Genomic DNA, 15,417 nt, shown 5'->3' with positions numbered 1-15,417 from the left:
AAATGTAATCTGATATGAAGGAAACTCCCAGCTCTAGAATGACATCATTGTTCAAGTAGACAACCGAGCATCGTCCTTGCTGCAGATTGAAACCACTCTCATGTCTGCACTCGAGGTATTAAAGTAGAGCCAGGAGATTTTTAGCTCACAACTCTAGTTGAATGTTGGATTATATAATGCAAACATTTAGAAGTTTCTACATGGATTGTAATGTCTACAAAAATACATTTCATGCTTTCCTTCTCAGATGAACCAGAGCGTCCTAAAACTCACTGTGAGCACCACAGAGACAGTGTACAGACTACCAGTCCAGAGGGATATCCTATTGTCGGAGCCTTTGTACCTGAGTGCGATGCAAATGGACAGTACAGATCTCAACAGGTATCTTTTTAAACTGTTTTGTAAGTGAAAAATACTTTGCATCCTTATTCTATATGACATTTATCATTATGTCTATTTCAGTGTCATGGTTCCTCTGGACATTGTTGGTGTGTGGACAGTAGGGGACAGGAGAGACCAGGAACCAGGACTCCACCTGGATCACCACGTAGAGACTGTGACAGACCAGGTGAGACTGATAATTCTTACTCTCAGTGTGGATATGTGCACCATATCCACATTCTTCATAGGAAGACTGCAGTCTGTGCAGGAGTCATTATTATACCATCAAAGAGGATGGAGAGCTCTTTGAGAGGTCAGCTTGCCAGGATAGTTGAATGTCATCAGCGTACTAGGTCAGGAGAAGGACAAGGAGTGCAGCCTTGCCCTCTTTAATGAGGCACATTGAGTCTGTAAAACATTATTGATTCGTTAACTCAGTACAAGCACCAATTCACCAGGGCTGATGTGGATTTTAGGTGATATCACCCAGAAATCCCCAAAGAACATCTGTGTGTTCCTTAATAACTAAGTGTTAACTTGTAAATGTTTTCCAGATGAACCAGAGCGTCCTAAAACTCACTGTGAACACCACAGAGACAGCGTACAGACTACCAGTCCAGAGGGATATCCCCTACTTGGAGCCTTTGTACTTCAGTGTGATGCTAATGGACAGTACGCAGCTCAACAGGTAACAGATTGATATTCTTATTCATGAATTTAATGCAACGTTGAGTAACATGAAGAACCATCATTTTAATATCAATCATTATTGCTTCAGTGTTATGACTCCACCGGATACTGTTGGTGTGTGGACAGTAGAGGACAAGAGAGACCAGGAACCAGGACTCGAGCTGGTACGCCATCTGTAGACTGTGACAGACCAGGTGAGACTGCTGTTTCTAACTAGACATGTTGCATCCAAACTTGTCAGCATGTATACACACATTTAAGTACTGGGTCGCTGGAATAAAGGGGATGGATCATAATTTATGGTAGGTAAAATCAGGCATTGTACAGCTTTCAGAATACGCTTTATAAGCTAAAGAGAATACTTAAGTAGTCCATGCAGGATAAGAGTAGATGTTGAACAAGCTAGTAGCAGCAGTAGCAGGAAGGTTTTAGTTGTCCAAACATAGCCGAGGGATCTAGTGTGAGGAGGAATAGTAGTGGGCTCAGTCCTGGACCATGTGGTACCTCAGTGTGTTGGGCATCTGTTTTTACCATACATCTTCTAAAAAGTCAGGGAGGAGTACATCCTAAACCCTCTTAAAAGCCTTTAAAAGTGGAACGCTTGTAAAAGGTTCAGGCTCTATTCAGACCCAATTAGGCGTTGTGGTAGTCTGTTTAGGCTGCAGTGGAGGGGGCTGCAGGGGATGCAGTGACTCATCTGCGATCAGACTGGTCAAACGGCTCCACAGTCAGCTCAAAATATCGCTGAAACCAGGCGCTATTCAGGCAGAGCTCATAGACCAAACAACGATACTGTCCCAGTTGTACCCTTGCTTGGTTTATTTAGTGTACTCAGCTTCGACGTCTGCGTCTGGCTTGTAGTGAATGCTGTAAAATATCAATACCAGGAAGCTCCCTTTGGTTTGTGTCAATTTGACCAGTGACATTTGTTTTTTACAAATGTTTCCATTCCATTTTATAAATGTTTTTAAATGTTTCCATTCTTATTCTTTTTAATAATCCTCAGATGAACCAGAGCGACCAAAAACTCACTGTGAGCAGCACAGAGACAGTGTACAGACTGCCAGTCCAGAGGGATATCCTATTGTCGGAGCCTTTGTACCTGAGTGTGATGCTAATGGACAGTACAGATCTCAACAGGTATCTTTTTTAATTGTTTTGTAAATGAAAAATACTTTGCATCCGTATTCTATATGACATTTATCATTATGTCTATTTCAGTGTCACGGTTCCTCTGGACATTGTTGGTGCGTGGACAGTAGGGGACAGGAGAGACCAGGAACCAGGACTCCACCTGGATCACCACGTAGAGACTGTGACAGACCAGGTGAGACTGATAATTCTTACTCTCAGTGTGGATATGTGCACCATATCCACATTCTTCATAGGAAGACTGCAGTGTGTGCAGGAGTCATTATTATATAGTAATTGTATTGCAAATGTTTTCCAGATGAACCAGAGCGTCCTAAAACTCACTGTGAGCACCACAGAGACAGCGTACAGACTACCAGTTCAGAGGGATATCCTATTGGAGCTCATGTACCCCAGTGTGATGCTGATGGGCAGTACCTACCACTGCAGGTTAGCATCTAATGACAGACCCGTTAAACTTTTATTGTTGTTTGATATTACTTAAGAGTAACTTTATCTTTCTTTCTTTTTATCTTTCTTTGTTGTGTTAGTGTCATGGCTCTACTGGACATTGTTGGTGTGTGGACAGTAGGGGACAGGAGAGACCAGGAACCAGGACTTCACCTGGATCACCACGTAGAGACTGTGACAGACCAGGTGAGACTGTTTTATCATGCCAAATACCTGTTGGGCACATTTAGGAGCAGCATTCTAGATGAGTTATGCAGGCTGACAAGTATCCCTTACGCGGTCAGCCAGAAATATTTACAGTATGTAGTTAATCAGGATATGAAAAGAGCATTAACAAAGCAAATGTTGTAGATTGCAGACCCACAGATTTGAGAATGTATCATGGACATCCATGATACATGCCAGATGGCTGTCAGGAATAGTATCAATGCTGGAGTGCAGCGGGTCAGGATTAATTACCACAAAGTTCTTGCACTCCAGAAAGTCTTACAGACAAGTGCATCGGGTCAAGAACAAAAACACTGTAAATAAAGTGATTACAAGAGACTGAAAGAACACAGAATGATATTTGGGTTCTTTAACTGTCAGAGGTCAGGATTACCAAGAAAGAATATAGTTTTCTTACAGCTAACTTGAGGTGTTTAGGACACCTGTGAGTCTTAAGAAGGACAAGAAAGGTGAATGTCATCAGCATAGAGTTTCATCGTGAGGACTGACAGCAGGGGGGGACTTCAGTAAATCGTTATGACTTATTATGACTTATAAATGTGTTAATTTTCTCCAGATGAACCAGAGCGTCCTAAAACTCACTGTGAGCAGCACAGAGACAGTATACAGACTACCAGTCCAGATGGATTTCCCCTACTTGGAGCCTTTGTACCTGAGTGTGATGCTAATGGACAGTACACAGCTCAACAGGTACAACTGTGATTTCTCTGCAGACAGAAATTAATTTTCTTTTGTGCTTCTCTTTTTTTTTTGTTCTTCTCATAATTATTGATAATATTGTTTTTAATTGTGATGTATTTTAGTGTCATGGTTCCACTGGACATTGTTGGTGTGTGGACAGTAGGGGAGAGGAAAGACCAGGAACCAGGACTCCACCTGGATCATCACGTAGAGACTGTGACAGACCAGGTGAGACTGTTTTATCATGCCAAATACCTGTTGGGCACATTTAGGAGCAGCATTCTAGATGAGTTATGCAGACTGACAAGTATCCCTTACGCGGTCAGCCAGAAATATTTACAGTATGTAGTTTATTCAGGATATGAAAAGAGCATTAACAAAGCAAATGTTGTAGATTGCAGACCCACAGATTTGAGAATGTATCATGGACATCCATGATACATGCCAGATGGCTGTCAGGAATAGTATCAATGCAGGAGTGCAGGAGGTCAGGATTAATTACCACAAAGTTCTTGCACTCCAGAAAGTCTTACAGACAAGTGCATCGGGTCAAGAACAAAAACACTGTAAATAAAGTGATTACAAGAGACTGACAGAACACAGAATGATATTTTGGTTCTTTAACGGTCAGAGGTCAGGATTACCAAGAAAGAATATAGTTTTCTTACAGCTAACTTGAGGTGTTGAGGACACCTGTGTGTCTGAAGAAGGACAAGAAAGGTGAATGTCATCAGCATAGAGTTTCAGCATGAGGACTGACAGCAGGGGGGGACTTCAATAAATCGTTATGACTTATTATGACTTATAAATGTGTTAATTTTCTCCAGATGAACCAGAGCGTCCTAAAACTCACTGTGAGCAGCACAGAGACAGTATACAGACTACCAGTCCAGATGGATTTCCCCTACTTGGAGCCTTTGTACCTGAGTGTGATGCTAATGGACAGTACACAGCTCAACAGGTACAACTGTGATTTCTCTGCAGACAGAAATTAATTTTCTTTTGTGCTTCTCTTTTTTTTTTGTTCTTCTCATAATTATTGATAATATTGTTTTTAATTGTGATGTATTTCAGTGTCATGGTTCCACTGGACATTGTTGGTGTGTGGACAGTAGGGGAGAGGAGAGACCAGGAACCAGGACTCCACCTGGATCACCACGTAGAGACTGTGACAGACCAGGTGAGACTGTTTTATCATGCCAAATACCTGTTGGGCACATTTAGGAGCAGCATTCTAGATGAGTTATGCAGACTGACAAGTATCCCTTACGCGGTCAGCCAGAAATATTTACAGTATGTAGTTTATTCAGGATATGAAAAGAGCATTAACAAAGCAAATGTTGTAGATTGCAGACCCACAGATTTGAGAATGTATCATGGACATCCATGATACATGCCAGATGGCTGTCAGGAATAGTATCAATGCAGGAGTGCAGGAGGTCAGGATTAATTACCACAAAGTTCTTGCACTCCAGAAAGTCTTACAGACAAGTGCATCGGGTCAAGAACAAAAACACTGTAAATAAAGTGATTACAAGAGACTGAAAGAACACAGAATGATATTTGGGTTCTTTAACAGTCAGAGGTCAGGATTACCAAGAAAGAATATAGTTTTCTTACAGCTAACTTGAAGTGTTGAGGACACCTGTGTGTCTGAAGAAGGACAAGAAAGGTGAATGTCATCAGCATAGAGTTTCATTGTGAGGACTGACAGCAGGAGGGGACTTCAGTAAATCGTTATGACTTATTATGACTTATAAATGTGTTAATTTTCTCCAGATGAACCAGAGCGTCCTAAAACTCACTGTGAGCAGCACAGAGACAGTATACAGACTACCAGTCCAGATGGATTTCCCCTACTTGGAGCATTTGTACCTGAATGTGATGCTAATGGACAGTACACAGCTCAACAGGTACAACTGTGATTTCTCTGCACACAGAAATGAATTCTTTCTTTTGTGCGTCTCTTTTTTTTTGTTCTTCTCATAATTATTGATAATATTGTTTTTAATTGTGATGTATTTCAGTGTCATGGTTCCACTGGACATTGTTGGTGTGTGGACAGTAGGGGAGAGGAGAGACCAGGAACCAGGTCTACTGCCAGTACACCCCGAGTAGACTGTGACAGACCAGGTGAGACTTTTATTACTGCTTCAGACACTTTACATTTCACAGATATTTATACGAGGATTTCGGCATCCAAGCAAAATATTATTCCAAACTTTGGTTTGTGTCCATTTGACCAATTTTTTTTAATAAATGTTTCCATTCCATTTCTTTTTTTTTTTTTTATAATCCTCAGATGAACCAGAACGACCAAAAACTCACTGTGAGCAGCACAGAGACAGTGTACAGACTACCAGTCCAGAGGGATATCCTATTGTCGGAGCCTTTGTACCTGAGTGCGATGCAAATGGACAGTACAGATCTCAACAGGTATCTTTTTTAATTGTTTTGTAAGTGAAAAATACTTTGCATCCTTATTCTATATGACATTTATCATTATGTCTATTTCAGTGTCACGGTTCCTCTGGACATTGTTGGTGTGTGGACAGTAGGGGACAGGAGAGACCAGGAACCAGGACTCCACCTGGATCACCACGTAGAGACTGTGACAGACCAGGTGAGACTGATAATTCTTACTCTCAGTGTGGATATGTGCACCATATCCACATTCTTCATAGGAAGACTGCAGTGTGTGCAGGAGTCATTATTATACCATCAAAGAGGATTGAGAGCTCTTTGAGAGGTCAGCTTGCCAGGATAGTTGAATGTCATCAGCGTACTGGGTCAGGAGAAGGACAACAAGGAGTGCAGTCTTGCCCTCTTTAATGAGGCACATTGAGTCTGTGAAACATTACTGACGCATTAACTCAGTACAAGCACCAATTCACCAGGGCTGATGTGGATTTTAGTGGATATCACCCAGAAATAGCAAAATATTATTTAGATTAAAAGAATAGTTTGACATTTTTTCTGAAATACGTTTATTTGCTCTCTTGCCGAGATTTAGATGGGAAGATCAATACCACCCACATGTCTGGAAACAAATATAGCTGGTTAGCTTAGCATAAAGACTGCAAACAGAGGGAAAAGCTAGCCTACCTACCAGCACCTGTAAAGCTAACTGGAGTCTGCGCTGGTTGCCTGGCAACCTCAAAGTGACAGCAAGACTCCAGGATGGCACTGAAAACTCCTCGTAAAACCACAAATTATACTTTAATTACACAAAAAATATGGCGTTTTAATTAGTGAGCTGTAGAGGCTGTAGCCTCATATACTGTAGCAGACAGATATGAGAGTGGTATTGATCTTCTCATCTGTCTCTTGGAAAGAAAAGACACAGTGACCACAGCTGAGCAAGAGCTTTAGAATGAGAATGTTGATAATTGGTTGGCTAGCCTAAATAAGCACTGTTAAACATGTAATTGTAAAAAAAATTAGGAAGTCTAAAAACGTCTTTGTGGCTATTGAAAGTTTAAACTGAAAAAAAACTAATTTGATTCTCTGCAGCTCTCTCTCTCTCTTTGTGGTTGTGTGATGCTCTCTCGCCCTCTCACTCACACTCTAATGTACACACAGAGGCCGTTCTATAAATCCTGACCTTGCTATAAATTCCATTTATGACCACCCAAACATCTGAAGTGGTCATTTCGTGGCACTGTCAGATGAGCTGCTTGCTGTTGCCGGGCAACCAAACAGAAACAAGATGGGCCGCCTGACCAGCTGAGTGACAAAACAGTGTTACACCCACCCTGCAGATGCACAGACAGAAACACATGCACATAACTTTTCTGAACTCATAAGTTTGTTTCTTTCCTACTTTTCCTCATATTCAGCTGCACTCATTCACACCTGAAAGCCGCGCAGTGCAACCGAACACACAACCTTTTTTTTTGGTTTGTTTGTTTTTTAGTGGTTTGGTGCACTGGAGCCATATTCAGGGATTCCTCTGTAATAGTTCTTGATGAGGGAGGGGAAGGTATTTCCTGCTCAAATCCTCTGGTCGACACAGGAGTTGAGACTAGAAACATTGTTTGCGTGGATGTAACCGCATAATTTGACCATTTTTGTTTTATTCATGAATGAAGTTCTGGAGTTTACGTGATAGTTAGGATAGTTAGTCTGTATTTATGCGTACCCACATAAGTATTACAACTCACTGCCAACACAGTAAGTCAGCAGGGGATTGAAATGTCATCGATTTAGTGGACAGTCCACATGCTGTCAATTTCGGGAAAGCACGTCAGAGACACAGGAAGCACTAAATTCAGTTGGTCGTGTGGTTAAACAGTAAATAGAAGTAAAACCAAGTGATTCATAAGACTGGACTGCCGCTTGCTAACCTCCACTACAATAAATCCTGCTGGAAAAACTTATTATGAGACTGATCAGTCTGTTTTAGTTATTCTTTGTCTCTCTTTATCTCTCTGATCTCCCACTATAGAGTTGTGCTCTTCTCACCCTCCTCTCAAATATGATCCTAATCTCCTCCTTAGTTTAGTAACTGTGCAGTCTCACATTAGAAATGTACAGAGAGAGAGGGGCCAGTATAAACATTAGTGGAAACCTAAAGTGGTTTTGGGTTTAGTTTTAAAGCTCCCCTGTAAAGTGAGTGATTAAGGGATTTTACAAGATAAACACTATTGACAAAAGCAAGATGTGTGTACAATGTGTGTGCCTCTTTAAACACAGGGCCTCCCCGCACCATTAATCAAGCACTCCCCCTATCACTGTAAAAGCTAGAGCTAGAAAACAGCATACGAATATAATTAAACAATGACAACTTACAGTAGGATTATATTTAACTTTAAAAACAGTAACAGCATTGGGTGTGTTTGATTCTTCTCCCCTTCAGCCCCGGTGGGTCCAACCCAGCGTCCGGACAGTGCGTGCGAGCGATGGAGAGCCAATTTGATGGAGTACTACGGTGGAAAACCAGAGCCACAACAATACATGCCTCAGTGCGATCCAGATGGACAATTCAGGTACACACACACACACACACACACACACACACACACACACACACACACACACACACATACAGAGCAGAAAAACAGGAGCAAAAAATTGTGTTTTTTAATGACAAATTACTCTTGAATTGTCTCTCAGTCCAGTCCAGTGTTATGGAGAGACCACTTACTGCTGGTGTGTGGACCAGGACGGACGGGAGGTTTCTGGTACCCGATCACATGATGTTGTCAAACCTGCATGTAAGTCTTTCTTTACCCTCATGTGGTCAAAATGACACGTGACTGTGCTCTATTTCACGCCACCTATCATTGGTGAAACTTTTTTAATCCGTCCAATCTCTTCCCAGGCCTTCCCTCAGTTGCCCCGCCCACCGTGCGTCCGTTGCCCCGCCCAAATGTGACCCCCCCTCCGAACACTGACATCACACTGCTGTACGCTCAGGGACAGAAAATAGGAGCGTTGCCTCTGAACGGAACCAGACTCGATGCAACCCGGTCCAAAACACTACTGACTCTACATGTATGTATTCATATTCTGTCTCTGTCCTTGTATTTATTTTGTTACTTGGTTCTGAAGCACATCGATAGTTCTTGTGGTTCTTTGATTATTTAGAAAGATGTTTAAAAAAAATCAGCCAGGAAGTGCTTTTAACTTAGCTAATGCCAGAGCTAGTTAACGTTGTACGTAACTTGAAATAAGATGTGTGAATCAATCAGAGTGGAAACTGTTGACTTGTATTTACTGTAACCAGCAATAGCAACCAGAAGTTAAATTAATAATATATCTCATTACGTGTATGCTTATGTTAATGTGTGTGTGTGTGTGTGTGTGTGTGTGTGTGTGTGTGTGTGTGTGTGTGTGCAGGGTTCCATAGTTGTTGGTTTAGCCTATGACTGCAAAGAGAACCGAGTCTATTGGACCGATTTATCTGCAAGAACCATCAACAGAGCTTCAATGGCGCCTGGAGCCGAGCCCGAGATACTCATTAACACCAGTAGGAACACGCACTGACGCTCATTCACTTCCATAACAACTGTTGTGTGATGTTTTAGATGATCTCATTACTTTTTATGTGGTCTCCCTGCTTCTTGTAGATCTGGTCAGTCCGGAGGGTTTGGCGGTGGACGTGAAACGTAGGTTGATGTTCTGGGTCGACTCGAACCCGGATGTGATCGAAACCGCCAACCTGGACGGCAGCGGGAGGCGGACGCTGTTTGACGCAGACTTGGTCAACCCCAGGGCCATCATAGTGGTCTCCTCCACCGGGTAAAGCTTCTCTTTTGGTCTGCCTTCAAGTTTTGAAAAGAAAATAAGAAAATAAGAAAACTCACAGAATCGTCAATTTACTGAACGAGCCACTTCTAAAGCCGTGGGACCGTTTAGTCCAGATTTGCAAACATGTACAAATTTCTTCCCTGAGCAAGAAACAAACAAACGCCCACACACTCTGTTCGCGATCAAGTGTAACATCCTGGAGGTGTTCTACTGAAGCAGAATGAGTATTTCACTGTACCCAGAGTGATGTTACATCAGAAGAGGGGCACAGATGGTTCTCAGCCCATTAGCACGACCATGAAATCGACACGCATTCAAAGTTCTCAGACAGGCGATGAGTCAACCAGGCCTGTGTCTAATTCATTAGTACAGTGTGCGTTATATTTTTTACAGAGAGGATTCTTGTTCTTGAGTCTGGTTTCCAGACTCTGGAGACTGTGACCCAAACATGACTTCATCAACATGAGACAGGCGATCGCAGGGATATCGATGGGCCGTGGTTCTCAGAGGGAGTGTCCCTTTAGTGACGCATGTTTGATAATTCTGTTATACAAGTGACTTTTAGTGCTTTCTCTGACAGTGTTGCACCAAACTGAGCCAAGAAACCTACACTGGATTAACTGATGCTATAAATCCTGGACAGTCACACACACACACACACACACACACACACACACACACACACACACACACACACACACACACACACACACACACACTCATTGTTCAGCTCTCCAGGAATAACATCTGCTTTTCATCATTGCAACTAATTACATAATCAACAGGTATGCATGTGCTATGTGTGTGTGTGTGTGTGTGTGTGTGTAATGTGCTTGATACAGCAGATTAAACAAAGCAGCAATAATCCAAATCATAAAACCTTAAATGTGTGTTTCACATTATTGGTTTGACCGTTTACAGTTTATTTTTTGACTGAAGGCCAAGTGTGTGTGTGTGTGTGTGTGTGTGTGTGTGTGTGTGTGTGTGTGTGTGTGTGTGTGTGTGTGTGTGTGTGTTTCTGACAAAGAGCCAAGTCCTAAAGGTAATTACAGCTTCACACGGGTACACTTATGATTAAGCATGTGCGCTGTGATTTCTGAGCCTGCACATGTTGCCCTCACACACACACACACACACACGTTATAAAAGCATGCACACATGTATGAATGTCTCGTACACAAACATCTGCTCGCCCATAGGTTCATCAAACTGATTAACGTACACACTCATAAACACATGTGTGTGCGTGTGTGTGTGTGTGTGTGTGTGTGTGTGTGTCAGTTGATTGCTCATGTGGTGTGTATTACCTGTCGTTCCCAGTGGACTGTCCATATGTACGCCATCATCTACAGATGAAAAACAGCCCACACACTCTCCGCCTAAAGCTCCGCTATCATCCTGCTGAGCAAACATTTGGGTGTTTTTGAAATGTTACAAACAATAAAATATAATTTAATTGACCACAAAAACAAATCTCAGAGAAACATGAAGGAAGGAGTTTATCCAAAACTGAAAAATGTGCCTATTTGTGTTCGCCAGTGTGGTCCATATTTTCTGGTGTATACAGATGAAACACACAGAAAAAATGCACAGGGAGAGCTGGGGTCAAAGGTCGCACGTTGCTCAGAGTAACCTGACCGTGACCTCATCAGCATGAGACAGCTGGTCCCTCGAGGCCTGTGCTCTTGTACCTTTTATGTACCCGCTCATGTGTGTGGTTTTCTTCATGTCTCTTTATATTAGCCAGATGATCCCAGTACCAAAACAAAGTCCATGCACAAACACAACCGTCCCCTCACCCTACAGTGGCCGACACAACGACAACATCCAGCCGAGAGAGAGTTGAATAATTAGCAGGATGGAGTTTAAGTGCCATAACTCCTGTTTCTCTCTCTGCAGCACTCTGTATTGGACAGACTGGAACCGGGAGGCTCCGAAGATTGAGAGTTCGACAGTGGACGGTCAGAACCGCAAGGTGGTGGTGTCTGACGGGATTGGACTGCCAAACGCTCTCACGTATGACTCGTCTGCAGGACTGGTCTGCTGGGCCGATGCAGGTAAACACTGCGGCGACTCCTTCCTCTGTCAGTGTGACCGCTGGTCAGCTGCTTAATGGCATTACAGCGAGTCGTTTCCACTCAGGGAGGGGGGACATATTTTGAAAGATCTGCTGGTTGGACCTGTACAATATTATTTAATCTGTGTTTTTATTTACAGTTCATTAATGTTTGCATTGTGGATAAATGAAAATAAATATTACACATGAACAAAACTACAACATGGACATAATATAATCTGTTAACAAGGACACTAAATGTTATTATAAGTAACATTATCATTATAATGAAAAGCACAATAACCAGTTTTATAATTGATCTAAATGTTTTGGGTACTACTGTTAATACCACAACTAAAATGACCATTTATACACCTTCTAACAATCCTTTTTCTACATTTCAGAGGTAAATATTGTTCTTTTTACTCCACTACATTTATCTGAAGCATAGCTACTTAGTAATTAGACTTAGAGAGTTTAACTTATGTACATTTTGGTATTGCTGCTCCAGTAATTCCCTTTGTATTTAAAAAGCAATATCCTTAAGATAATATCGATCCATCTTTGTGTGTTCCTGTGTTTGTCAGGTACAAAGCGTTTGGAGTGTGTCTCTCCGGACGGTTCGGGCCGCAGAGTGATCCACCCCAGCCTCAACTACCCGTTCAGCATGGTCTACTACAGGGACCACTTCTACTACACTGACTGGAGGAGGTAGCCCTTTCTATTCACCATTCTATTTAACTACAGTCTGACATTGACACCCCTGTTGTCTTTATTAATTACTGATCACTAATCAATGAGCTGATCAGTACGTAGGCCCGCTGCCCTCCTAACCCTCTCTCTCTGTCTGCTGCCTCGTAGGGATGGAGTGATCGCTGTGAGCAAAGACAAACAGTTCACTGACGAATACCTGCCTGAGCAGCGCTCCCACCTGTACGGCATCGCCATAGCAACCACCCACTGTCTATCAGGTGAGATATGTGTGTATTACAGTCACTCACACACACACACACACACATACACAGTCTTCAAGGTGTACCAGACAGCGAGCTCATTGGTTTGTGTGCAGTGATGTCATCACTCAGCTCCCACCAGATGTCACTTTAACCCCCTGAAGGCAGAAGAGACAGTTAACTTCACTCAGTGGACGAGAACGCTGCATTCAAGTCCAATGGAAACACGGGATATATGAACTTCTTACACAATGTCTAAATAGCAGCATGTTAACTGTAGTTAATGCTCAAACAACTGAGGGTGAAAACACACTTTGTGTCCTTTGAACTATTTAAGATTCATACAACATGTATGCAAAGTAAGTTTTAAATGTGGTAATTACATATCAAACACTAATAACTGTTAAAAGCAGACGATATTTATGTGTCAGAAAACAGAGCTGAAGGGATCTTTAAATGTTTGTTTTCCTTAAAACACTTGAATCTAGTGAGAAATACCATATTTTATATATATATATATATATATGTAGACACATTAACTAAACAGTGCCACTAAAATGCCAAGTATACTGCTAATACTAATACTAATATGAATATAAAGTAAATAGTTACCAGAATATTGGGCCTGATAAAGGTAACTTTTATTGTACGAAGAAACCAAAGTTTGTGTTTCATCGCCCTGCGCCAGAAACAGAGATCACACAGCTGGCTTACAGCCTCTACTCCACACCTTTACCTGTGTGTGGTGACTTCACACACACTCATGAAATAGACACAAGGACAATGATTACACAGCTGTTTGCGACCCTCTACTTGTGACCTGTGTTTGTGTGTGTCATGTTTGATGTGTTGATGTCTGCAGATGGCTTCGAGTCCTTTCAAAGCCTCGCATTAGAACAGCTTTTAAAGTACAAAGTATCCCTCTGAGCACAGGATAATCCCTTAAGTAGCACCTTGGCAGATGTCGTCGTCAAAGCTACACACATCTGCAGAGAGTGTAAAATCGGGTCACGACGGAAAAGTTTGCGCGTCTGACGCTCAAAATTGTCAGAATGATGGAAATTACTCATGTGCGTCGCCGTAAATGTCACATCCACCCGTCCTCTAACACTCTCTACAGCCGCAGACGCAATAACAGCCGCTTTGCTTCAAAGATGTGGATGTGTGGTGTAATTCTGACCATGATGACAGCTCTAAAACACACTTGTAAGAGGCTTAAAAGCTGTTATTGTTGAATAGAAGAACACACACTCACACATACGTTTTACGGAGATAATTCTCAGCCGCCACAGGTTGTTAAGTGTAGGGCTTTGTTCAGGACGGAGGGTCTGTTTGTTCTGTCATTAGGCCGCTGCAGCACTTAAGCTTTTCAGCCCGTCACATTTGGATTCTCACAGGAAGAGAGAATCAGAGCTTTAACTCTTCATTTCCTCCCGGAGCTATAAACCTAAAGAAAAGAGGAGGTTCGTACCTGCGCTAGAATTTTAATACGTGTCAAAGTCATAAAAAAAGGAGCCATTTTGTGTTCTAACTTTCTGATTTCACTCAGGGAGCCACTAACGACGGACTGGCAGCCGAGGGGTCCTTTTGGTGCTAAAGTTCTGGGGCGATTCCTGATCAGAGGGCTGGACCAGCCTAAAGAGCTCTCTCCAGTGTCCCTCAGAGGAAAGGACGCTCAGTAGGGAGCAAGATGGCTTCCTGTTGCCAGATCGACCGTCAGAGCAAATTTACAACCCTTCCACTCACCCTGACCCCAACCCCGTTATCTCACCTTAAAGATATAACCCCAAAATAAATGTTTTGTAAATTTGTTTTATACCTCATTTTTTTTTTTTTTGTTTTTTTTTTCTACTGTATTTTTGTACGTGAGTTGTTTTTCTATCTATTAAAGCTACAGAACAATGAAATCAGATTTGTAAATGTATGTGAGAGTAGGTGTTTCTGTTGTTTAAAGCCAAAGAAGAATGACATGAAGAGCTTTAAAAACTGTTCGAGCCGAAGTTTGTTTTTGGGTCAGCCGGCCACACTGGCTTTTAAATTGTATTATTTAGCATTCACAGTGGATTCGGGACAGAAAACAGGTCAAAGGAATAGTTGAGAATGAGAGATGAGAACACTGATGCCACTCTCATGTCTGTACGTTACATATGAAGTTAGAGCAAGGAGACGGTTAGCTTCATGTAACTCTCAGCAAGAAAACTATATTCCCAAAAATGTCAAACGATAACAACTGAGGACAAACTGCAGTTCAACTGAGCGCGCTCAGAAACCTGTAGATTTGCTTGTTTTACTTTCATATGTGTGTCCGTCGGCTCTGCGTGCCACAGTCAGATCACAGCGACTTCAGTCCTGCCATATTTCTCTGCACTACTAATCTGTATTTCACACAAGATGAAATGTTATTCTTTTTTTTTTTTTTTTTGCCAAATATTTTTACATCTTCTACTTTTCAAATCTTTATCTTTTTATAAGATGTGATATTTATAACAATAAAATGTGATTTGGTACTTGACGGTTATTGTGTTGATGCTCCTTTAAGATGCGTTCCATCAAACAACATCCAACACACAAGAA

At 41.9% G+C, this 15,417-nt stretch overlaps 1 protein-coding gene across 1 annotated transcript in view; it reads left to right on the top strand.

Annotated features, from left to right (window-relative positions):
• Positions 1-15,355, top strand: part of nid2a (nidogen 2a (osteonidogen)) — a 46,583-nt gene extending 31,228 nt beyond the window's left edge. The window contains exons 31-55 of the mRNA XM_051427996.1: positions 248-381; positions 463-568; positions 936-1,069; positions 1,160-1,265; positions 2,078-2,211; positions 2,293-2,398; positions 2,522-2,652; positions 2,754-2,859; positions 3,458-3,591; positions 3,705-3,810; positions 4,410-4,543; positions 4,657-4,762; positions 5,362-5,495; positions 5,610-5,715; positions 5,885-6,018; positions 6,100-6,205; positions 8,441-8,570; positions 8,698-8,798; positions 8,906-9,078; positions 9,424-9,553; positions 9,654-9,825; positions 11,734-11,891; positions 12,478-12,601; positions 12,752-12,861; positions 14,393-15,355. Coding sequence (XP_051283956.1) covers positions 248-381; positions 463-568; positions 936-1,069; positions 1,160-1,265; positions 2,078-2,211; positions 2,293-2,398; positions 2,522-2,652; positions 2,754-2,859; positions 3,458-3,591; positions 3,705-3,810; positions 4,410-4,543; positions 4,657-4,762; positions 5,362-5,495; positions 5,610-5,715; positions 5,885-6,018; positions 6,100-6,205; positions 8,441-8,570; positions 8,698-8,798; positions 8,906-9,078; positions 9,424-9,553; positions 9,654-9,825; positions 11,734-11,891; positions 12,478-12,601; positions 12,752-12,861; positions 14,393-14,403 — 3,026 coding nt within the window. The 3' untranslated portion in view covers positions 14,404-15,355. The remainder of the gene's footprint in view (positions 1-247; positions 382-462; positions 569-935; positions 1,070-1,159; positions 1,266-2,077; positions 2,212-2,292; positions 2,399-2,521; positions 2,653-2,753; positions 2,860-3,457; positions 3,592-3,704; positions 3,811-4,409; positions 4,544-4,656; positions 4,763-5,361; positions 5,496-5,609; positions 5,716-5,884; positions 6,019-6,099; positions 6,206-8,440; positions 8,571-8,697; positions 8,799-8,905; positions 9,079-9,423; positions 9,554-9,653; positions 9,826-11,733; positions 11,892-12,477; positions 12,602-12,751; positions 12,862-14,392) is intronic.
• Positions 15,356-15,417: the final 62 nt, after the last annotated feature.

The sequence above is a fragment of the Dicentrarchus labrax genome, unplaced genomic scaffold, assembly GCF_905237075.1.
Source record: "Dicentrarchus labrax unplaced genomic scaffold, dlabrax2021, whole genome shotgun sequence".
Lineage (NCBI taxonomy): Eukaryota > Metazoa > Chordata > Actinopteri > Moronidae > Dicentrarchus > Dicentrarchus labrax.
This window is presented reverse-complemented; position numbering and strand designations above follow the sequence as displayed.